General features: G+C 44.4%; 1 protein-coding gene across 1 annotated transcript in view; it reads right to left on the reverse strand.

The window, feature by feature from the left end:
• Positions 1 to 259: 259 nt before the first annotated feature.
• The window catches only part of SREBF2 (sterol regulatory element binding transcription factor 2), a 35,709-nt gene continuing 11,282 nt past the window's right edge, over positions 260 to 24,686 (reverse strand). The window contains exons 2-19 of the mRNA XM_081928648.1: positions 22,171 to 22,560; positions 20,382 to 20,563; positions 19,440 to 19,577; positions 18,468 to 18,692; positions 17,921 to 18,035; positions 17,555 to 17,736; positions 16,766 to 16,958; positions 15,728 to 15,909; positions 14,687 to 14,960; positions 13,715 to 13,884; positions 13,332 to 13,500; positions 12,699 to 12,819; positions 11,660 to 11,769; positions 9,739 to 9,871; positions 8,706 to 8,874; positions 5,422 to 5,607; positions 4,543 to 4,654; positions 260 to 3,844 (exon numbers count right to left, since the gene is read on the reverse strand). Of these exons, the coding sequence (XP_081784774.1) occupies positions 3,624 to 3,844; positions 4,543 to 4,654; positions 5,422 to 5,607; positions 8,706 to 8,874; positions 9,739 to 9,871; positions 11,660 to 11,769; positions 12,699 to 12,819; positions 13,332 to 13,500; positions 13,715 to 13,884; positions 14,687 to 14,960; positions 15,728 to 15,909; positions 16,766 to 16,958; positions 17,555 to 17,736; positions 17,921 to 18,035; positions 18,468 to 18,692; positions 19,440 to 19,577; positions 20,382 to 20,563; positions 22,171 to 22,560 (3,272 nt within the window). The 3' untranslated portion in view covers positions 260 to 3,623. The remainder of the gene's footprint in view (positions 3,845 to 4,542; positions 4,655 to 5,421; positions 5,608 to 8,705; positions 8,875 to 9,738; positions 9,872 to 11,659; positions 11,770 to 12,698; positions 12,820 to 13,331; positions 13,501 to 13,714; positions 13,885 to 14,686; positions 14,961 to 15,727; positions 15,910 to 16,765; positions 16,959 to 17,554; positions 17,737 to 17,920; positions 18,036 to 18,467; positions 18,693 to 19,439; positions 19,578 to 20,381; positions 20,564 to 22,170; positions 22,561 to 24,686) is intronic.

The following is a 24,686-nucleotide window of genomic DNA, read 5'->3' on the forward strand; positions in this document are numbered from 1 at the left end:
TAGCTTATGTTTATGGACCTTGTGTGACAGAGGAAACGCTGGTGATTTAACCTTAACAAAACCTAATCAATTCAATTAGGCCACTGAACACTGCAGCATTCTGACAATCCTATTTAGCCACTACCATTATCCGTTTTTATTATTGTACTGCCACTGGTATGCAAGCACACTTTGTGGGAGAACGTTTTAAACATTTTTCATACACCCCCACCCAACAAAACACACTCTTCTTAATGAAGCTTCTTTCAAGTATCAGACGTTGCGTACAATTTGATTTTTATTAGACAAGTCGCGCAATGAACCCCAGGAGAGGGTCACAATCAGGACATATACCAGAAACGCTCACCCACTCACATCATTGCCAGCTACGTTTTCTTATAGCAAAGAATCCTTATTCCTAATTTCATTGGGATAAATACACTTTTCACATCATATATAAAAGCACAAAAAAGTTACATTATATACACAAAAATAATATAGAGATAGCCTGGGTGACAACAAACCCATAAATAAATGAGGTGTCTTCTTTTAAAAAAATGGTTGAAGTACATGGAAAGACAGGGCGATTCCCTTGTGGAGGTCCCATCTACGCAAGCATAATTCCACAAGCTAGCAGTACCACCCTCAATGCCTCTTCCTGCTGTACAACATGAGGCTTTTACCCTCGACTGCAATGCCCATTCTCAGCCGTAGTAATCCCTCCTGCTTGACAGTATAAATGGCTTTCACAGCCTCAAATCCATAGAACTGTGAGATGTCCTGCGGTACACAGTGTCAACAGGAGATGACATTCTGATGCACATTAACTAATCCGGACACTTCAAAACTTAACTGCACAGAATTATTTGCTATGAGAGCTTCTATATGGGAAAGGTTTCTTTCTAAGCGTCGGGCATGCTAAATCACTTCGCTGAACACTCACAATTCACACAGGTCCTTGTGTTAATCCCAGATGGATGGCTGCTAACTCCAAGCAGACTGGAACAATCTGTGTGAGTGGCAGAACAACTGTGGAAGGAAACCAGCAATGGTAGCACCAAACACCCCAGGCATCCTGCTAGAATGTACCTTTTCGTTGAGGTAGTTTGTTACCCTTTCTGTTTTGTCGCTACCATCGTTGGGAAAACGGCTGTCAGGAAGCACCCTTAAGAGAACAGGATGGTCCTCAGCTTCTAGCCTGCCCATTTAAACAACTGCCCATGGATCTGCAGTGCTGAATCCAAGGCACGAGTTTAGACTATGGTTGCTACCCATGTTTGTAGGATAAGCAACCAAGATTATCCATGTGATGTGAGATATGGAACTAAATGCCCTACACCCCATCCCTACGAACTAGTCCTGGCAAAGCAACTTCCAAAGTTCACTTTCACTGTGTATTTTGATACCTTTCGCAAGTGCAACCTTCAAACACATCCACTCATGTATACCAACGGGAAATTTGGAATGTTCATGAAATTACACTACTTATTAGTTCCAATATATTCAGGAAGATTGAGAATTGGTCTTCAAAATAACCAAAGTTAGCCAAAGCTTTATTGTGGGATCATCTTTTGGTTTACTCTGGAAAGTTTTAAAAATTTGATATCAATGTGATATGCATCTCTTATCTGTGCGATTCAGACCACGTTCCTTTAATTATGTAATTGCTTCAGTGTTTGGAAAGCCCCTCCCCCGGGATTTCATGTGTTTTGGGACACACAGAGCTTCATTTGAATTTAAAATTGTCAGTTAGAGGCTTAAGGTGGAAATTCTTTTCTTTTTTTAATGGAGGGTCTCAGTTCTGCAGCAGTGTTCAGCTGTTACGCATGGAAGGCACACTAGCTGCAAGAACCACTGTAATGTACAGTTGTGTGGGCCTGCCCAAAGAATTATGTGTCCCCAATTCATTTGTTTGGTGCTTGTGTGTTTAATTTGGACAGATTTGGAAGATGAAATAAGAGAGGCTAAGCAAGAACAGAGATGGTGCATAGGCAACGGGAGAAGGCAAAAGTGATTTGTGAGACTCTGAGCTCTATGAAATATAAAATCTCTTTTCTTAGAACCTATTCTTCCAACAAGGAGGCCTAGTTGCAATCACTCCTCTTTCTCCAAGTTCTAGAACTACATCTACACTACATATGTAAACCATTTTATAAATATGTTTGACCGTCAAAGCTTCTCCAAAGGAGACAGCTGTTGGTAGTGTGGACCAGTCCTAAGACTGTTATCCTAAACATACTCATATAGATGCAGCTACCAAAGAAATCAAACATCAGAAAAAAGGATTCCTAGGGTTGTATCCAACGTAGCGCAAAGTTAAAGTCACTTAGCGGTAAACTTGTTGCACTGGCAAAACACTTTTGTGCAAAAAAGCACAAATGCATTGCCTAAAATTGCTGCACAACAAGCTTCGGCTAGCACAACTGTTGCATTGGATTTCTTTGTGGCCCAAACCTTTAAGCTCTGCTCTCGCACTAGTGGACAGAGAACAATGAATTCAGCCCCTAGTTTGCTTTTTTGGTTAAGGTAAAACTCAATGCTGACTTTAAGCGTGTGATTCAAAAAATGCACTTAGACTTACAGTTTCTCTTTATTTACAAAAGCAACAGTAGGAGCACTGATCAGGAGGGGTTTTTAACCTTTCCTCTCTGTGCTATTTTTCCTGCTGAAAATCTTCCTCAAGCTGTAGTTTGTCTTGGGGTTCCTTCCCCCCCAAAAAACAGCAGCAACTAACTTCTAAGAGTAATGCTCAATCCCCTCCCTGTGATCCTAATCCAGATTTTGGGGAGGTGTGGGGGTCCTGCAGGTATTTTTTTTTAAAAAAAAATAGCATAAACAAAGAGCAGTGGTTGGTCTATGCATGCTTTTTGAATCACAAGCTTAAATCTGCTTCTGGTTCACCACTAAGTCCATCCTTGTCCCCTCTTTTAGGGCATGGAAATACAACTCCAAAGTTAACAACAGTATGGCTCCATCGGCTGCCAGGAGGCAGATACATGAGTAAGAGGTGGAAGGGAGGACACAGAAGACGTAAGAGAAACCTAGATGTTGTCCATAGTGCTTATAAAGCCATAAAATGCTATAAAAACCCCAAATTGCATTAAAAACTGTGATGCCCTTCCTTAGGAGAACCTCCAAAGGCTCTCAGAGAATGCAGAATCTATAGAAAAGCTTCTATGCAACCCATTGAGGACCAAGGAGCCAGATCTCCTCTCAGGGCCTGCCAAAAGCATATGGCACCTGATGTGCAGATCAAGGGCCACCGCAGATGCTAGGAAAAGGGCTGAGGGCAGCTCTTCTTACTTTCTAGAAAATCCCCCCTCAAAAGATAGATTGCTTTGTAAAGAGGTGGGGGACCAACCTTTCTGAACCCACCCTTCTTCCTCACTACTGCAAATTCTTCTGTCAGTGTGCGAAAATGCGAACACTCTCTAGCTCCAGTGTGGGCACCCTTTGTACTAGAAGGCATATACTAGCAACAAAAGCTGGTTTACAAGAAGACCCTACCCTGGCTAGCGTATCACAACTTTCATGGTCCTAACCTGGAACAGTGTTCAAAAAGGGAGGAGGGGGAGGAAGAAGAGGGGGGGTAGGAAGGGGCAAAAATCCTGTTCAATGAGCGACGAGGCTGCAATCCTCCACAGTTAGGAAGCCGCAATTGCTGTGCCGCCACTCAGCTTCACAATCATCTGCTGACAATCATTGCAGGAACGCTTGTCTCCAACTTTCTCCAGTGTGCGGGCTGCTTCCGCCAGCAGGACGGCTCGCTGGCCCGGGGACGACAGGAAGGAGAGGGGAAGGTGGCGGCAGGCTAAGAGAATTGCTGTAGCTCTCTCTCTCTGCCCAGGAAGGGCGTCCAGTTCACCTAGGTATGGGAAAAAAGAGGCATCACAAGGAATGCCACGCTTGTGGGGGCAATAAGTGCACCATGGGAGTCAATTTGTTTAAGACTACACTGGGGTGAGCAAAAGATTGCTTCGCAATGGGTGCTACCCAACAGAGTGCAAGAAGCAGTCAACCAACTCCCACAGAAACTCTAGGCAGTAATTTATTCTAGAGGCTCAGATGCCCCAAGCTGAGACCTGGCCGGCAGCCCAGACTTAGCAGCCTTGTCCTGGTAAGAGAGATGACACTTGCACAGGTGGGCGAGGCCCACCCTCTCCCTGACAGGCCTTTCTTTTGCTCAAATTAGCAGCCTCAGATGTCAGCTAGCAAACATCTTTGTGCCACCGCTTCTTAAAACATTTTAAACACTCTGGCTTGAATCCTACAATTTATGGACAAAAAGCAGCTCACCGAAGGGGGGGGGACGTTTCCCCTCTCCCTCCCAATTCTGGGCAATTCCTCATGACAGCAAAACCACGTTTGCCACCGTTTCAGGTTAATTAGGGTTCCAAAGGTGTCTAGAACTGCACACCAGGGGGCTAAACTAACTGTGGCATTTGTCGCATACGGTTTGGCATCGCTTGCAAGTATTTTATAGATAGATAGTGCACAGGGCGGGATGGTGGTGACCCAGTTCAGGGCAGAGATGGACAAGAAAGGGCACAAGAGCTTCCTGACCTTGCTTGGTACTCTGGGGTGTCCGACGCCTGAGACTGTGCTCCAGCAGCTGATGAGTGCGTGTGGGACTGGCCCCTGCCATCAAACGCACGGTGGCCTCATGCAGGAACACCTGGAAGGAGGGGAAAAGCAGAAGACAATGGGTAGCGTCTACATTTTAGCAACCTTCCATCACCTTGTGGTGCTGTAGATTTGGGCATGCGCCTTTATCAGATAAGCTTGCACCTTCTGGTGCTAATCCTCTCAGCCACTTTTCCTTCCCTAACTCCTTTCTGCTGAGCAAGAGTGTACAGGGAATGTGCCCTTTAAAAGAGGGGCATGCTACCCAACTATTTCTGACCAGCAGTGGTCCATACTCTACCACAGAACCATCTGTGCTGTTTGTGCCTACAAACCAGTGGAGAGCAGTGATTAAGCCTGCCAGGCTGGAAATCCCCAGTTCAAATCTCACAGCCACCATAAAAGCTACCTGGCATTAGGCAACCCCGTATTCTCTCATCCTCACAGCTCACATGGTTGACATGTGGATAATAGGAATGGCAAACATCACTGTTTTAAGGATTATTGAGATAATTTACATAGAGTTTAGAACATTCAGGAAGTGTCACATTAGTTTAAATCCAGGGGAAACCGCAACACACACCCACACTCAATGAATGCTACTTAAGGGCAAAGTCTACAACAGTAAGGACATATCCAGCAGGAAGCCACCACTGCAAACACACTGCTGGAAATTCAAAGCAAAACCAGTCCTGGCCTAGTTCGTGGACCAAAACCAGTCCTGGCCTAGTTCGTGGACCATTTGCCCCTTTGGCTTAGAACAGCATGCAGGAACTCAAGGGACAGGTCATCATCTCATTACAAGTGGCAGGATCTTACCTTTCGATAAGCAGGTCTGAAACTATGGGCCAGTTTTCTCAGGCTGCCGAGGTCGCGCTGGAATCCTGTCAGCTCAGAAGCAGAAGCATGGTAGGCCTCTCCCAAGGCCTGGCTGGAGTTCATCTGTTTCTGCCACAGAGTGGTGCGGAGGGACAGCAGTAGGTCGCAAGCTAGCAGCTGGATCATCTGCAAGGAGACAGACCCATTCAGTGACAGGAGTATCAAGACATTCCAGCATCATCAGCTGGATGCAGCAGCCTTCAGAGGGACAAAAGCTTCTCACACATATCTAAAAATACTAGCAGAATGATACATAGTGTTTTTATCTTAAAGATGAGATGGTATCAACTGACAGCTCTCTGGCCAAATTCCCTTTCTTCTCAAAAAGTGATCCAGCATGAGCATTCTGAATTTTTTGTTGTCCAAATATTATCATCAAAGGACATGACCACAAGATAACATGGAGGAAGCAACCAGGTTATCCAAAGGTAGCCAATGTGGTACCCTTCAGATGTTGTTAGACCACAATTCCCATCATACTTGACCAAGAGCAATACTGCTGAGGCTGATGGGAGCAGTGGTCCAATAACATGTGGAAGGTAAAGGGCTGGCTACCCCTGAAGTATCCTGTGCCCCTTTGTAGGCTAAAATCAGCACCTATAACTGTGTTCTGAAAACATGTCAACACAAAATCAGGGTGCAGTGGGCTCCCAGCAACAATCATTGTTCCCACAGCATCCATCACAGTGAATATTCAAAGAATTACCTAACGAAAATTGGTTAACGGTACAAATGCTTTTGGGACGCGGGTGGCGCTGTGGGTAAAAGCCTCAGCGCCTAGGGCTTGCCGATCGAAAGGTCGGCGGTTCGAATCCCCGCGGCGGGGTGCGCTCCCGTTGCTTGGTCCCAGCGCCTGCCAACCTAGCAGTTCGAAAGCACCCCCGGGTGCAAGTAGATAAATAGGGACCGCTTACTAGCGGGAAGGTAAACGGCGTTTCCGTGTGCAGCTCTGGCTCGCCAGAGTAGCGATGTCACGCTGGCCACGTGACCCGGAAGTGTCTCTGGACAGCGCTGGCCCCTGGCCTCTTAAGTGAGATGGGCGCACAACCCCAGAGTCTGTCAAGACTGGCCCGTACGGGCAGGGGTACCTTTACCTTTACCTTTTACAAATGCTTTATTTGTTTTTTGTTTTCTGTGTGTTTTCTGTGAATTCTACCTACCACCAAAAGATGAAAGATTAAGCCAAATGAAGAAATACTGAGACCACCACACTGTTTTAATGTGGAACTGAAGACCCACTGACAGCAGACTGTCCAAAAGATGGGCAGTGGGGGTGTACATTCATTTTTATTTTAGCCACCATGACTGATATGATCTCTGGCCTTAGGACCTTTCGGAGAGTGGTGACAGATGAATGAGCCTAAGGCTCAAATGACTTCTGGGAGACGATTAGTACCTTATTCAGCTATCTCCCACAGCCCTGCCACCATCTATGGACTCAGAGAACGTGTCCCCTGCAATATTCCCATCTCTCTAACCTTGCAGGAGTCACAAGATAGAAAAATCATGACTTTGCCTTGACTGGACTTTACCTGCTTAACCTGACCTTGCACACTAACAATTTGCCTGCCACGACCAGATGCTACCTGCTTTTCCTGCAAATCTCAACGCTCCTGTGGAACAGGACGAACAGTGGGATTCTAAGAAAGTGTCCTTGAAAATGTGTCCCAAAGGTTCCAACAATTAGCCAGAAGTAAAATGAAGCAGTATGATCTTGAGAAGGTACCCTTGGGATAAAAAAACTGCAAAACAAATCAACATCTTCTACAGAATAGTATTTTGGTACGCCCTCCGGTGGCAAAAAAAGTATATTTAATATCAGTTCGAACTGCATTTTGAAGGACTCATTTTGGTTCATTCAAAAATGCCTAAGGAAAATAGAAGTGTTGTTTTTACCGGGTTTTCAAAACAAGCTTTATTGCAGAGACTTTGGGAGGAGGCCAGGGAGCTCCTAGTCCTTCTGGGCTGCTGCTTTCCTCATTGTTTCCAGGGTACTGTTCAGTTCCTCCTGCTTCTTCTTGGCTTGGATGAAGTCCCCACCCTTTTCTTGTTGAACTGCACAGCTCATTTGTCTTTGGAGATCTTGAACAGCACCATCACACATATCTTTTTGGAGACGAGGCAGCAGGCCTCCTGCATCGTGTCTTACACAAACTTGGTGTGCTTGGTCAGGTGTCCATGGCATTGGCATGACTTTGCCCCATTCTTAGTCACCTTGTGGCCCTTGTTCAGGCGAAGGGCCACTGGGCAGCAGATTGCCATGGCTGCCACAGCTGCTGCTTCATCTAGGCCATGCCCAAAAAGGAAATCAACTAAGCAAAATAGAGGTCACGATGGGCACTTTATTTGCCTTTTCACTGCCTTCACATATACCTTTTCTCGGCCTTTTCAACCCATGTGCTCCACTTTCATCTCTCATGCTTTCTTTCTGCTTGCAGTACAATGCAGTCTGGATTGTACAGATGGCCTCTTGGCCCCTTCCAATTCAGATGTAAAGTTCCTAGGAAGTTTCTACCACATCACTTAAATCACTGAATCGGAAAGAAGAGCATTCAATCCAGGCAAGCTGAGGAGATTCTCACCTGCAGAGGAGAAATGGGTGCACCTCTGTGCTGCACTGCGGAAACATTGCACGAGTACTGCCAGAACATGCAATGCAACTACAATGCACTACAGCTGCCACCCAGCAGTGATGAGCAGCTCTGATTCTTGTAGTGCCAAAACTTGGAAAGCCCCAGCTTCTCATAGAAACAAGGAAATGAAGGTGAAGCTGACGCCCTGATACAAGGACTTCACACTGTTCTTGCCCACAGGAGACTAGACATGTAGTGCCTTCTGTGGCAACAATTCACCCAGGAGGCATAATTAAAAGCAACAAGGACAGGACCAAACAAGAGCTCAGCCTGCTAATTCTGGCAGTGCACTGGAAGCCAACACACTGGAAACAAATGCACTCCTCAAGCACTACTGTGGGAAAGGGAACACTGCAGCTCTAGTCAACACACACAAAAGGGCAAGAGGAGAGGGAACGTTCTCTGTCTCTCCAATCATGAAGAAAAAAATGTTAGCTGCTGCTTCTTCAGCTCCAGGATATTTGACCTCAGAGCCACATGGAATGATGACTAAACATTTGCCCACAAGCCTTGGCTCAGGAAAGGATGGAGAAGGCGGTTGTAAATGTGCAGCCAGTTGTAAATGATTGTGATGAGGATGACGATACTTACGTTATTGAGACCCGTGCTTGAGACCCCACTGCTCATGTTGAGGCTATTCCAAAGGTGAGTGCTGGCTCTTTCACAGTGGCCAAAGGAGCTCTGCTGCCCATCTGCCTTGCTTGACAAGGAGGCGTTCATGGCTTTGCACACATGAAAGACAGCTTTCACAAGGGCATTCCTAGAAAGGAGGGAGGAGAGAAGAGAAAGATCCCAAGCCAGGAACAAGGTCAGTGCCTTTAAGGTATTGTGGTCATGGACCAACCACCTCCATAAGCTCCATAAGCCTCTCACTTACTAAGTTGCCATAATAAATAATAATAATGTTATTAAATTTCTATGCCACTCATCATAACATAATATCAAACAAAAACAACCTCCCCAACAGACACAGTTTAAAAGGCCATAGATTGCTTAGATTAGCCAAGGGGCCTAGGAGAAGAGGAATGATTTTGTCTGGCACCTAAAGGTGTATAATGAAGGTGCCAGGTGAGCCTCTCTGGGGAGAGCATTCCACAAACAGGGAGCCAACACAGAAAAGGCTCATCCTCATGTTGCCCCTTCTCTGGACTTCTTGAGGCGGCACATGAAGAAAGGCCTCACCAGCAGAATGGGAATCCTCAACACCACCTCTAAGACCAGATCTGTCAGCTCAGGCAGAAAGACTGCTGGGCAGTGAGGTGGGCAGTAAACCAGCAGAATCTCTAATCTGTTCTGATTCCCAATGCCAGGAACACACACTCCAGATCCTCCACCCAACTGGACAGAGAGCCTGAAGGGAGAGAGAGAAAGAATCTCTCTATAGACCAGAGCAACTCCCCCTCTCCGACCCTCAAGTCTGGCCTGATGCTGCACTGAGTACCCAGATGGCCACAGACCAATTCCACCCTGCATCTAACACTTAGAAGAGTCTTTGCATCCACCACCCCAGTGCCTGGTAGCTGGTATTTTCAGTTAATACAATCTCAAAATACTGCAGCTTAGTTTGGAAACTATTTAAAGTGGCAAAAGGCAATTGTGAGAGTAATGCAAAAAGGCCACACACTCCGTCATCTCCAAACATTTAGGAATTCGCTCCACGTTGGTAAACTGGGATCTCACGGCTGCATCATCACCCCTGAGCCAGCTGATTGTCATTGTGATTGCAGACGACCACCACCTGCACACCACATCAGGGCCTAGGTATGCAGAGACAAAATAACAATAAATATGAGACACTCTCACCAATGCAAATCCAAACAGGTTTTGTTTTAATGGCTTCAGGAGACGGGAATCTTTTCCCGACCCACTGTTTCCTTACATCAAGATCCTTCCCCCTGTAAACCTACGAAAGTGCATTCAAACACACTGAAATCCTTGCTCCTGGGGAGGGGAGCCAGCCATGGGAGGAAGGCAATTTGGAGTAAGAAAATGGTAGGCAGGGAAAAGTCACACCCATACCCCCCACACACTTCTCTGTTCTAAATTTCCATCTTGGATCTGCTTTTCATTTTGAAGAATGGAATTGGGTCCCAGTTACACATATTTATGTGTAATGAAAATGAACTTACCAGGAACTAGAATAGTGTGAGGTTGCTTGCGGGTAGGAGGAGCCTTACAAGAAGGACAATGCTGAAAAGGTCAGTTTCCAGCAAGACCTGTTCAGATCTCATTTGAAATGCCCAGGGCCTGATTTGGGAAAGCGGGCAGGGACAAGGGGTTACCAGCATGATACCATCACAGTAATGCTTCTGGGTGAGCCCTTCCTTGAAGTAAACCTGCCCAGGGTCCCAAAAGACTTCCAGATTGTGATGTTGAACTCGCACAAGAGCAGGTCACCAGGATAAATTGTGGGAAAGAGAGCCAAAATGGACATTTGGGGCAGGCAAGGTGTGCTAGGCTTGGGACAAGAAAACTGATTCAACTCCCTTTGTTGCTGAAGTCAGGGCACATTAGTGAATGCCATCCTGCAGAGTAGGGTACCATCCACCTGCTGCTGCTGCTGCTGCCACTGACACACAGGCTGGTACAAAGCCAAGCATCTTGCCAGACACTCCCCCCTTCACCTTACTGCTTCAGCAGAAGAGAACAACAACAGCAACCAGAGACAGGCAGCTCGGTACCACCCTGCCAACATATGCATCTCATTTAAAAATGCTTCTGCCTTGGGAATGGAGTCACTAACCAGAATTTTCAAGACTCTTGGCTGAGTTACCAGCTCTCAGTGTGTTCCCCCAAACCATTAAGTGGTCAAAAGAATTTACTTTCAGATCTCAGCTGAGAAGGCTGTAAGTACTGCAGAAAAAAATTAGATCTACATAATTACTGAACTCTCCTCTAGAGGTCTCCACTCAGCTGCTGATCAAATCTCACCATGATCAATGTAGAATACTATCACTGACATGTGACTGGACACTTGCTTGTCTTAAAAAGCAGAAACTGCACTACATCTAAAAGAGATTTATCATGGGATATCAGGAAAATTCTACCTGCTCAATGTTATATTTCTTTGAATCAGCAGTGTCTTCCTCATATATGAGGAATGGTTGAGGGAACTGGCTATGTTTAGACTAAGATGAGATAGGATAGCCATATTTAAATATTTAAAGAGCTGTCATATGGAAGATTGAAGATATGGTCATTCCATATCAAGGGGTCCAATTTTTTACCTCATGCCATCCAATTTTCTTAATATTTTGTACACTTGTTGAATTATCAAAACTAAGTTTAAATCTAAAGTTTATCTCACCCCAGGTTTTTTTAGTTATGAGAGTTTGAAATTTCAAAAAAATGACAATTTTGGCCTTTATGGATTTAAGAAAAATATCATTGACTTAAGATACACTTTTGATCAACTGGGCAACATTAATTAATGTTGCAGCTGAATCAAGTTTAGAACACTAACTCAGCAGCAAATGCTTGCAGATCTCCAGCATGAAACTGAGAAATATGGGACACTGAGCAACCTGGGCATCCTTCACACTTACCCAGTGCAGACCTCAACACAGAATTTCCAGTGAAAGGTGGTGTTCCAATTCCCAAAGAGTCCACAAAAGAATTGAGTAACTTCAGGTATTCCAAAGCATTAGAGAATTCACTACAAGCACAAGCAGAAATCAGACTTTTACCAGTAAAGACAATGCAACACATTTCTACAGTGCATCAGTTTAACATGTGCAACTTAGTATACTTTGTAAGGTAAGGTAAAGGACTTCTGGACAGGTATGTCCAGTCAAAGGTGACTATGGGGTTGCAGTGCCCATCTAGCTTGCAGGCCAAAGGAGCCGGCGTTTGTCTACACACAGCTTTCCAGGTCATGTTGCCAGCGTGACTAAACCGGTTCTGGTGCAACAGAACACTGTGACAGAAACCAGAGCGCACAAAAACACCATTTACCTTCTACGTTTATCAACTTACACTGGCGTGCTTTCAAACTGCTAGGTTGGCAGGAGCTGGGACAGAGCAACAGAAGCTCACCCCGTCGCGGGGATTCAAACCCCCAACCTTCTGATCGGCAAAGCTCAACAGACTCAGCTATTCTTAGCAAGAGTGCCTGGTTACCAGCTCTCTCCTTGCTCTGCAAATTGCTATTATTCAAGTTCTGTTGGGGAACTTTCTTTTATCATGGAACTCTCAACAATCCACCAGCATACTAAGCACTTCTCTGTGCTTCCGTCTCCAAAACAGAAATAATTTACTGATGAACCTTGTTGAGCTTGAGTGTTGCTTTTAAAACTGCATGCTCCACTAATCCATTATCTGCAATTCAGTCACAAATTGCTAGGAGAAACTGCCCTTTGCCACATAGGCAATAGGTATGGCAGATGAATTTGATTCAAGTGTCTGCATTATGTCAGGAATATTCTGTTGGCCCTGCCACATTGCTCCTAACCAAATAGATGAAATCTGTGCTGCTACCCTTCATCCCACCTGTTCAGATACAGGAACGGACAGAGCAGGCAGTCAGAATCGGCTACTCGACCTGAGAAAAAATGCCAATAGGGTAGGGACAGAACTGCAGCTTACCAGGGCTCTTCATCATCATGTCCTGCAGCCCCCTTTGGAACCTGAGGTTTCACAAGGGATTCAACCGCTCTCTCCAGGAGGTTCTCACAGAATGCCTGGTGCACCTGTGCAATGGGATCAGCTGTAGATGAAAAAACAATCAGCTTGATTTCCTTTTCTCAATAAGTTACAAAAGATTCAGGGCTGCTTCCCTAGTAATACACAGGTATCCCTCAAAAATAATCAGGTGCAAACCCTTGCCATGTTATGCAAGATTTGAAATATTGTACTAGGACCTGGGATCAAAACCCCACTTGGGCATGAAGCTCACTGGGCGACCTTAGGCCAGTCACCAACTCTCAGCTTAACAAACCTCACAGGGTTGCTGTGAGAATACCACATTGAGCTGACTGGCATATAAATGAAATAATAAATAAAAATCTGTTTGGGCAGAGAAAGTCTTTGCAGAAAGAACTCCACCATTTGGGAAACTGTCCATTTGATTGCTCAGTCAATGTTCCACAATTTCTTACAGCACCAAAATCTTTCAAGCAAGAATTGGCTAGAGAGTGTGAGCATACACATGCATAATGCTGTCCCATAACTTGGATGGCAGACTTAGGGCAATGCATTCACAAGCCTGCTGGGTCTCACCTGGGTTCCTCTGAGTGCAATATAGACTCTCCTTGGCAGCTGTTTTCACTGTCCAGTTCCGCTCCACAAAAAACTTTTGCCCCAATGGGTGACACAACCAACGCAAAGAGTCGGGGATGGCGCTGTGCTCAGAACTACACAAGCTCTGGGCTTGACTTAAGAAATAACTCTGGTAAGAAAGAAAAAGTGCCATGGTAAGATATGGTGCTGAAGGAAAGCTATGCATGCCTCTGACTCAAGGATAGTCATTCTGCATAAAGTTAATTATACAGATCAACTTAAAAGCCACTTCCATTCACATGCAAAACCGTAGTCAGTTGAAATATGCCACAATACATACTTGTTCTAAATTCTGATGGGAGGCTTGAAAGAGATTTACTCACCGCCAGGAAGCCCAGCTTGCCACCACAGCGGGTCTTCAAGCCAACTGCAGCAGTCAGGTGAATTTCTGCCAGTGTGCTTGGTGAAATCTTCTCTTCTGCACATTCAGCCAGATTCACAGCACACAGAGCCATGTGCAATCCTGAGTAGGCAGAGCTGGAAGGTAGCTTGCCTGAATCAGAAACCAGAGGACAAAGTGTCATCTCCTTTAAAATAATTTACAGAGGGGCAGCCAAGATAGACTCTTGCACCAAAGACAGTCATGCAGAAGCTCAAATACGGCTGTATGAAGGGGTATTTCCTTGGAATATTTTCTTCCTGAATCTTCTAGAATACAGCATCACTGGACAAATTAATTATGTCACAAGATTTTGTGGGCTGCAGTCTACTTCACCAGATGCATCGAGTACTATCCTGAGTTGAAGGTACATATATACATCACTTTTTTAAACTCATGCCATGTGAGACTTTTCCTGTACATTTCCTCACATGGTTTGATCTGGGAAAGCCCTTTGAGCTACTGAGATTCTGTTACATTCAAACCTTAAAACGCAGTAATGTCCTGCCTTGCAAAGCCTTGGTTTATATCTATCTACAATCTTATCTTTATAAGATTGTAGATAGATATAAACCAAGGCTTTATAAGATTGTAACTTTGGGAATCAACCAAACAAATCTCAAGCTATGTATATCACGCTCTTTCATACAGGCCAAATAGAAGACCATCCTTCATTTCACTACCTGAATCATCTCAGCTGGTTATACTATTGATTTTCAGGTAAGAATAAATCTAACAAGAGACACACCCCAAAGAAGAGTACGGCACTACTTGTATCATCAAGCTAGAATGAAGCACTCTCTGCAGACTTAGGTTTTTTAAATGTTCTATTGAACACAGACAAAGTACATAGATAAGTCTAGGTCATCACACTAGACACTCACAGAAGCGGCCACCTTCTCCCTTTTCCACTTACCTGTGATATGGAGCTGATGGAGCTTATGATAGGCTAGAGCTGCATCACGCGCACTAGTTTTGGCTTCATCCTCAAAACCTGCAGGGGCTTCTGTTGCTCGTCTCTGCCGAGATGTCCTCTTTAGCAACCAACGCACCAACCCCAACTTTTGGAGACTGTAGCGGATAACGTTCCAGGACAGGCCGCAGGCCAAGTCTAAACGAGAGGCAGGCAGTGCTCGGCCCAGGGCAGACAGACAAGTCTGTAAGTTTGATGCAGCAGCAGTAAAATCTTCCTGCAGGCACAGAACAAAAACAGAAAAGCTGAAGGTGCAGCAAAGACGTGTGAGAGTCCAGTGACTTCAGAGACTCTCAGAGATGGCATGTGGAAACTTGCACAATCAAGCATAATCACCTTTAGCCTAGCCTTGAAAGATGCAGCATCTTTGACCCTAAGGCTGCATTTTTGGTCTCTTCTATTTATCTCCGCTTAAATCTATTTCTACATTTATTTATGTAATACTGCTTGATGAGAAAATCTCTAAGCGGTTTACAAAAAAGCAGTTTTACCAACCAACAGTAGCTTTCAAACTGCCTTTGTTCTCTATCTTATTCAAATATGCTAACAGTATATAAAGAAAGATTGAAATAATAACTGATGTTCTGAAATACTTTTATTGGAGATATTACTGTAAAGCTTCAGGCATATTAAGCAAATCTGTGACAATCTGGCCACTTTTACAATTAGATTCAGTTGCAAAATTCAAATTTACCCCAGGCCCATGGCAAAAACAAAGATTGCTTTACACAGCTAAAGCTGAGGGTGGCAATTCAAAAATATTTTATTGGGGCTTTCTGAAAGGAGAAAAGTGGAGAACTAAATTGCTCCAGAGTCCTTTACCATACAAGTGTTTCAGAAGTAGGACAAATGCTTGCAACCCAAGTGCACAAGCCTCTCTGGAGAGTTGATCTGCACTTTGAGGTGCTGCCTGTTCAGTACTGCTCCAGAAGACAAACTGGGAAAGAAACAAAATTTGTTTTCTGAAGCAGGAACTTGACCTACCTTAGCTAAATCCAGGTCTGCTTGTTTCCGATGCCGCCAGAAAGTAACCGATGACCGAGAGTGCAGTCGAGTCACTGGCTCTCCATGTACTAGGAGTTTGATGAACACACTCAGGACAATAACACCGTTCACAAGCCACAGGATCAGAGTGGGCATCATCCAGCCAAACCAGCCACCAGAGCCTACAGGGAAAGATGCCAGAAGAGATATGAAGGGGGGCCAGAGGGGAGATGGATGAGGTAACATCTTAAAATAACAAGACTGGGATGAATTTTAATTATGTAAAAAAGCTGTGCACATAAGGAGGTGGGGGCTCAGGCGATTTGGCTCTGAGCCCCAAATAAACTGCACTGCTAAAGTTGGGATTACAGATTTGTGTGTGTGTTACATATATATAATATGTTCAAAAAATGCAACACAATCTGTATTGGCTCTACAAATGCTGAATTTTACTCAAATAGATAAAAATTATTTCACAGTGTAACTAGACTATGTGATTCTTGTAAGAATCCCATTTAATAACTCCCATGTCCTGCAGAAGTGCTATGAGGATGGGGTTTTAAAATGACCTAGTAAAACTCAGAACAGATGAAGGCTGCAACCCTATACAAGTTTTCTTAGGAGTGAGTTTCCCTGAACACAATGCAGCTTACTCCCCAGTAAACATGCAAAGGAGTGCCCTGCACAATTCTTTAGAGAATATCCTAACAAGGGTCAAATCATTACTTTAATATACAGTGCAGGGGTTTCTCAGTATCCAACCAATGGAGTGGCCAGTGTTGATATATGAATGAATGAATGGTGTAAATGTTTTGATGTAAGCAACCTCGAGTATGGTTTAACTATGGAAAGGGGGCATACAAATAAATAACATCCTTTAATTAAAAGAAATATTAAAGCAAATAAATAGCACCCCTTTTCCCCAGTGTCACTACTACTGTCTGTGTTCAGCTACTGTATATGTGATCCTTAAAGAACTCCAAACACCAAACAAGCAGCATGGAGAAGTATACTGAAAGACTGGATTTCTGACAGTACCTGAGTTTATTGACAGAATACTCCTCCCTGAGCCATGATGTACAGAACCATCAGAGTCAGCTGTCCTTTGGCCCTCTAGGAGGGATGTTAGAGGGTTGAAGGAGAGACAGAGGAACGTAAGAGCACAAAGCAGCATCCGTGAGCGGTCAACCATTCCAAGAGCGGCAGCCGGAGAGTCAGGTTCATCTTTAACCTAGACCATAGTGGTAGAGGATGATTTGTTAGAGAGCAAGAGAACTGTGAAACAGTGAAGATAATTAATTGTTCCCGGCCTACTGAGAATGTACAAGAATTGAGTGATGTTCACAATTTATCACAGCATTTCAAACATGGCTATACGAACAATCTCCGCTATCATGCCTCCACGTTTCTGAGTGTGCTGAATCAGAAGGAGAGCTAGTGTTATTGTTGCAGCCAATCAATTTATATCTATATATTGTACACAACATGTCTTCTTCCTATTCTCACTCCTGTTAAGAGGCAAGAGAAGAAGGGGAGACAGCAGAGTTACATCAACCTTTTTATTAAAAGGTCTGTGAGACGAAATATTGTATTTGGGTACAGGACTTCACACAATGACAGCCTAAACTAGCCAGGGATGATAATGTCATGGAACTGATTAACCTTTGTATTCTGAGTCACATCTTCCTCTAGAACCATAGTTCATTACAGCCTTTAATGCCAAACACATGATCTCCAGCTCAACCAGCACACATCACCCATGTCTACAAGTAGCATGCAACCCTTATGCACGCTTCCCTCTGTAGAATGTTTTAGGATGTTGACTACCTTCGCATCATCCAGCAGTGGGCTTCCTGGTTCCGAATCAATAGAATAAGGGGAAAAGCCTGCTTGTGACCCTGTGTCAGAGGCTGGAGGAGACATCAACAGAGCATTTTGGTTGAAGTCATCCATCTTCAGATCTACATCATTGTCCACCAAACTGCTTAGGTCAAACCCCTTCAACAGCTCTGAAAAGACCAGAGATTGCAAAGATTAACTACACACATTCACAATTCAGTTTTCTTTCCCCTTCATGCTTTCCCTTGCTTCCCTTGCTTAACCTGCCCACACAAAACTGGGCAGCCAATAATATATGTCATCAAACAGTGAAGTAGGAGGTCAAAGGCACTTAAAGAGCCACCCAACACTTACTGTTTTTCTGATTAGCAAGCTTCAGGACCATGTTCTCTTGACGCAGCTTATGGTTAACCTGCTGTAGGTACTTAATGTAGTCAATGGCCTTTCTCAGTACCCCTGACTTGTGCATCTGCAAATAATATGCATACATTAAAGAGAATGAACAATCATTTTTAGCAATAATGCCACCAAATCCTCTTTCAGCACAAGCTTCTACACTAAAGCTGCAATGATTTTCCCAATCACAGGGAAGAATATGAAATGGATTCAAATCAAATACATTTAGCATCTATCATGGGAGACCAAAACTCCATATTGACTGAGCAAAGATTGATAATCTCAGTAAGAAGCAGATAATCTAGGTGTATTAATACCACAAAATATCTTTTTATCTCTTTTATTTATGTCTCGCCATGTTTAGTGCACATATAATTATGTATTTTTCTAACTTTCAAATAAAGAAAATAAAAAAGGAGCAGAGAATTATGACTTGCAAGCATATTGTCAACTGGGTTTGAAATCACAGCAGTCTTTTTGCTTTCAGCCACAAAGCAACTCATACCTTTGCATCTGTTCCCATGACTAGGTCCTTCAATTCTATGATCTTATCATTTATAGATGATCGGTACCGCTTCTCAATTATATTATGGGTTGTCCGCCTCTCTCCTTCCTTTGGTGGTTCTGGTTGCTTGGCACCACCAGGCACCTGCTTGATGGGCATCTTCTCTTGCCCTCCCATCACCATGGGCATTGTGGTCAAGATGGTACCATTGCCACCAACTAAAGTCTTTTAAAAAAAACAGTGACCCAGTTAAAGATTAATTTGTTCGGTGGGTTGGGAGCTGGGGCCTCTGTGTTACGGTGGTTCTGCTCCTACTTGCAGTTGCTACATGAGATCAGCTCTGGGGGACTCCTGCTTGGCCCCTTGGCATTTGGTCCATTCTGTCCCTCATGCTGTTCACTATCTATAGGAAGCCCCAGGGAGCTGTCATCCAGGGATTTGGGACATAGTGCTGTCAGTATGCCAACGAGAGTCAGTTCATACCTCTCCATCCAGCAGAATCAGAAGAGATTGTGCAGATGCTGGATAGATGCTTGAAGGTACTACAGGTGTTTCCCAAGCCCAGGAAATAGGGAGTCATGTTCTAGATGGGACTGAACTCTCTCGTGAGAGAGCTAAGGGGTTCTCCTCAATTTGAAGCTGCCACTAGAGATACAGGTGATCTGAGTGTGCTCTCAGTAGTGAAGGTAGCCTGTGCCCAATTCCAGCCTGTTTTCCAGCAGCAGCCATTACTGGGCCAGGATAGCCTAAGCTCAAGTATCCATGCTCTAATAACTTCATGACCTGATTACAGTAAAGAACTCCACATGGAGTTACTCTTGAAGAAGCTGCAGCTGGTGCAGGCTGTAGATGCTCACTTGTTAAATGATCCCTTCTGCCTGCCCCACTTAACAGATTCAAAAAACACTATACTGGCTGGCAAGAGGGAGAAGGTGCATGTTTGGGAAGGGAAGGCAAGATGCCCTACAGTACCTGCAAGGCTGTTGTCTGAATAGGCGTGGTCAGTGCTGTGAGGGCTGGATTCTGAACAGTCATAACAGGGCTGCCATCAGCTTTCAATGTTGTTAAGACAAGAGAATCAGTCTTGATTATCTGTGGCTGGACAAGGACCTAGAAGGAGAAGAGGCAGTTAAAAGGTTTAGCACAACAACACAAAGCTCAATACTGCAAGCACTGCAGAAGCTGGGCAACCTTTTTTATAACAGATTTCTGTGTGACTGCATGGAGTTCCAGTATGCAAGTTTCAATATATATCTAACAACTACTTCAATGTATGTTCACCCCATGCTCCTTCCTGCAAATGCCAAAGGCCAATAAGAACTTGCCAATGAGCCAACCTGTTGGGTGTATGGAAGACCCTGAATATAGTAAGAACTGTGCTGTCAGTATGGAGTCTGACTGCCATTGAAGACAATTTGATCCTTCTGTACCAAAAACAAGTTCTAACCCTTGTAGTTATGAAGGCAGTTCTAAAACGTGTTGTATCCAACTACTAAAAGCTTTCAGCAGTGAAACAAGGAATACTCTATTGTCTCTGATTATTTTCCTTTCCATTTAACAATACTGCAGCTGGCACGTTACTAAATATTAAACCCCAATATGCTATAGATACAGCTCTACATCTAGTAGTTTGATATCCCTCGCCCCACAAAAAACCCTCTCCAAAATCTCTGCTAACCTTCTTCTGTTATTGGACCACTGCTGTCCATTTTTCTATGGCTAAGCTATCCTACAATTCAGTCCATCAGTGATCTAAGCCTAAGGAACTTCACTGCTGAGGATAGTCTGGTCTCCAAGCAGTGAAGCCACTTCCTGACTTTGAACAGAAAGGAAACCGCCTGCATAAATATACATGCCTCGGAAGTGCAGAAAACTAAACCTTCCCGCATAATATTACAACATAAAACTACTCACTGGAACCTGCTGGACTTGAGGGGCAGCTACTGCCTGGACTGTGGCCGGGGTCAGTGTCTGGATGGTGCCATTGGCTGTTTGTGTCAAAACCCTCTGAGCTTGCATCGTTTGCACTTGCTGCTGGATAGTGACTGGTTGAACTTGCGAGGAAGTCACCAGGCTCTGAACCTGGGGTTGCAGCACTAAAAGAAAAACAAGAGCAATCTGAGAAACTGCCTGAATGAGCTGATGCTGACAGAAGACTACAGCTTTCATTATGATGCTAAGCTGCAATCCATGACCTCTCAGGAATGGTCAGCTATTGGGGGGGGGTTCTCCTGGTTCCTCTTCCTAGCAGCATTAGACCCAGCATTAGACCCAGCAAAGCAATCTATGAAGAATTTAAAAACCAGCAGCAAATATTGAAGTCAGGAAAACAGATAAAGAAAGATTGTCTAGCTCTAGTCACATTTATCTGGACCAGCTCCCTTTAAAAAAAACCCAGAAAAACCAACAATGCTGCCATGAGCAAGTCCACGTGGCTCAGAGGGGCTTCCCATATTCCTAGCATGTGTTTCCTAGTTGTTGTTTTTTCTAAGGATAGTTTCAGAGAATGTCTCTTGTACAAGCTTTCCCATGTATTGATTGGGGAGATCAGACATACCCCTACTCAGAGCACAGGCATTGGCTCAAATAAGGCTGGATGGCACAAGAGTCAGAGCATTTTTGAGGGTGTTGGTCTTCAAGAAGTTAGTAAAGATGATTCTGTTACAGTGACTAGACAGAAGTCTTACTGAAGTTTTTCTCACTGAAGATTTCTACAGCTGATAGGAGTTTTAAGTTTTTCTATTCTAGTTTGTGATGTTTTAAACATACAGTATAGACTTAGACCAAGACATGCCCTTCTGTGGCTACTGCTGAGAAAGGGAGAGGAAGGGAGAGTCAATATTTGCAACTTCCCCTCCCTCCATACCCCTTAGTACAACATCCTCTGCTGTACCAAGGGTCCCCCAACCCTCCAGAGGATATTTCCATGGGACACAAGGGTCTGCAAGGGAAAGGAGGAACTGGCAAAAATTACCACAGAGCATCCCTCAAGCTGAGTTCTACATATGTAAAGTCTGAACCCAACACATCATAAGAAAGGTTAGAAAACAGTAGATTCTATACAATCAGAAGAAGTGGAAGATTCGGATACTGGAGAGACAGACAAGAATGAGAAACTGTCATGCTCTTACAGAAGAGTACAGGAACCATTCATAAGCCTTCTTCAGTTGTTATAAATCTAGGAAAGTAAACAGTGGGGACAAGAGCCCTTTTATACTCATGGAGGCCACCCCTTATTTTAGAACCCTGAAATTTGAGTGGGGCCCTAATGGTGGAGCTAGCCCACTTGCCCCTACTGCCTTCCCCCCTATGTTAGCTTTCTTTATTTCCAACACCTGAGGAGAGTTAAGAGTGATAAAGGTGCATGACGTATTGTGTAACTGTACATTACTTTGCAGTGATACCATTCACAGAGTTCCTTTTGAGTGCTACCTATGCTTTACTGCACAATATTTAAGGCCACTCCCCAACTCCTGGTCTTGGTCTCCAATGCCCTTCTTCACCCCAAATGCCAAGCTTCTCCAATTTGCCTGTGAGATCCTAGAAAACGTGCACCTATTTAGAAACATTTCAAACATTAATATGAAATCAGGAATGGTGGCTGTAAATGCTGCTCTGATACCTCTTGCTCTGCTGGAAGATTAGGGCAAGACATTTAAGACAATGTAGGACTACTTGTTACTACAAAGACTTTGCAAGTTACCTTGAAAACTTGTGGCTGCATTTTGGTATATTACAGGCTGCTGAATGAACCGGGTCTGGGGAGCAGAGCTGAAAGCTGGAGTAATCATCACAGTCTGCTGCTGGAGCTGAGGCTGAACCTGGGGACGAGGCTGAAGAGCAGGTGCCGTCCGCTGTGGAACAGGTGTTGCTGCAGTTGTCTGAGACACCTTCACTTGCACGGTCTGAAGCTGGGGAGAAGCTGCACCAGGAGAGAAGGTCTGTAGCTGCCCCTGGCTGTAGGGCCTCTGTGACGAGGGATCTGAGGTTCCACCACCATTACATACACTGTTGCTCTGGAAGGAGCCACACAACTGTTCAGAAAACAGATCTGGAAATTCTCCAGCTTGGTTGCTGACAAACTTTAGCATCTCTATAAAAAAAGAAATTAAAAGAAAGGAAAACAGTGAAATGATATGACGGACCATTGATACCATGGAGACTGATGAAAGGGTCACCATATGTAATCGCAGGAACAAAATATATACTATGCACATTTGTCTGTTTGGGATGTGAACGAATTCTCTCCTGAATAAATCAGGTCCTTGGCTTGGGGATACTTTTACATCGAGTCTTATAGTCGGGCACCCAAATGATGCCTGTGGCCCAAAGCATATTTTGTTAGCTTCGGTTGTCGGCCAACATCAGCTGTTCCTAACCAAATCAAACCTTCCCATAATGCTTTGGTCACATTCCAGTTATTACTGCAATGAGCTATATGTTTGGCTGTATTTTACAATTGCTTGCAAACTTCAATGGGCTCAAAACATGGCTGTCTGGTTGTTAACCTGGCCTTGAAAATTTGATCATATTCAATCCAGTGCTTAAAAGCAGATGCCAAAGCTACAAGTGACATCAGCAGAAGTGGCCAGATAAGGATACCCTACCCCTGCATGAGACTGCTAAAAAACCAATTTCCTCCAAGATAGCCCAGAGATTTAGAAGCAGAGTAACAGCTGGAACATCTAAAAGCAAAACCTTAGGACATCTTTGCTCTTCCATTGTAACTCTTTGTATTTTAAATATATAGCTTTAAGCTTTAGTTAGCAGGCAGAGCATAAATATGCCAAATAACCAAGACCTCCACCAGCTACCATTCAAACACAATGCAAAGTGCTTATTTTAAACTTTATAGCCTCAAGCAGTCTTGAGGTTCCTCTTCATCCTGGTTCCTCTTCATCCTGGAGAAGAGTGACTAGTGGGGTGCCACAGGGTTCTGTCTTGGGCCCGGTCTTATTCAACATCTTTATCAACAACTTGGATGATGGACTCAAGGGCATCCTGATCAAATTTGCAGATGACACCAAACTGGGAGGGGTGGCTAACACCCCAGAGGACAGGATCACACTTCAAAATGACCTTGACAGATTAGAGAACTGGGCAAAAACAAACAAGATGAATTTTAACAGGGAGAAATGTAAAGTATTGCACTTGGGCAAAAAAAATGAGAGGCACAAATACAAGATGGGTGACACCTGGCTTGAGAGCAGTACATGTGAAAAGGATCTAGGAGTCTTGGTTGACCACAAACTTGACATGAGCCAACAGTGTGAAGCAGCAGCTAAAAAAGCCAATGCAATTCTGGGCTGCATCAATAGGAGTATAGCATCTAGTTCAAGGGAAGTAATAGTGCCACTGTATTCTGCTCTGGTCAGACCTCACCTGGAGTACTGTGTCCAGTTCTGGGCACCACAGTTCAAGAAGGACACTGACAAACTGGAACGTGTCCAGAGGAGGGCAACCAAAATGGTCAAAGGCCTGGAAACGATGCCTTATGAGGAATGGCTAAGGGAGCTGGCCATGTTTAGCCTGGAGAAGAGGAGGTTAAGGGGTGATATGATAGCCATGTTCAAATATATAAAAGGATGTCACATAGAGGAGGGAGAAAGGTTGTTTTCTGCTGCTCCAGAGAAGCGGACATGGAGCAATGGATCCAAACTACAAGAAAGAAGATTCCACCTAAACATTAGGAAGAACTTCCAGACAGTAAGAGCTGTTCAACAGTGGAATTTGCTGCCAAGGAGTGTGGTGGAGTCTCCTTCTTTGGAGGTCTTTAAGCAGAGGCTTGACAACCATATGTCAGGAGTGCTCTGATGGTGTTTCCTGCTTGGCAGGGGGTTGGACTCGATGGCCCTTGTGGTCTCTTCCAACTCTATGATTCTATGAGGTCACAGTACTTGAAGCTCCTATAACATGGATAGGCAAACTAAGGCCCGAGGGCTGGATCCGGCCCAAATGCCTTCTATATCTGGCCTGCGGATGGTCTGGGAATCAGCGTTTTTTTACATGAGTAAAATGTGTCCTTTTATTTAAAATGCATCTCTGGATTATTTGTGGGGCATAGGAATTCGTTCTTTTTTTTGTCCAGCCCCCACAAGGTCTGAGGGACAGTGGACCGGCCCCCTGCTGAAAAAGTTTGCTGGCCCCTGTCCTATATGAACAGAGGCCCCACTTCAGGATTCCCCCTAAATAAGTGACATGGCTGGTTACTTGAAACAG

This window comes from Podarcis melisellensis (assembly GCF_964234715.1).
Source record: "Podarcis melisellensis genome assembly, chromosome: 10".
Classification (NCBI taxonomy): Eukaryota; Metazoa; Chordata; class Lepidosauria; order Squamata; family Lacertidae; genus Podarcis; species Podarcis melisellensis.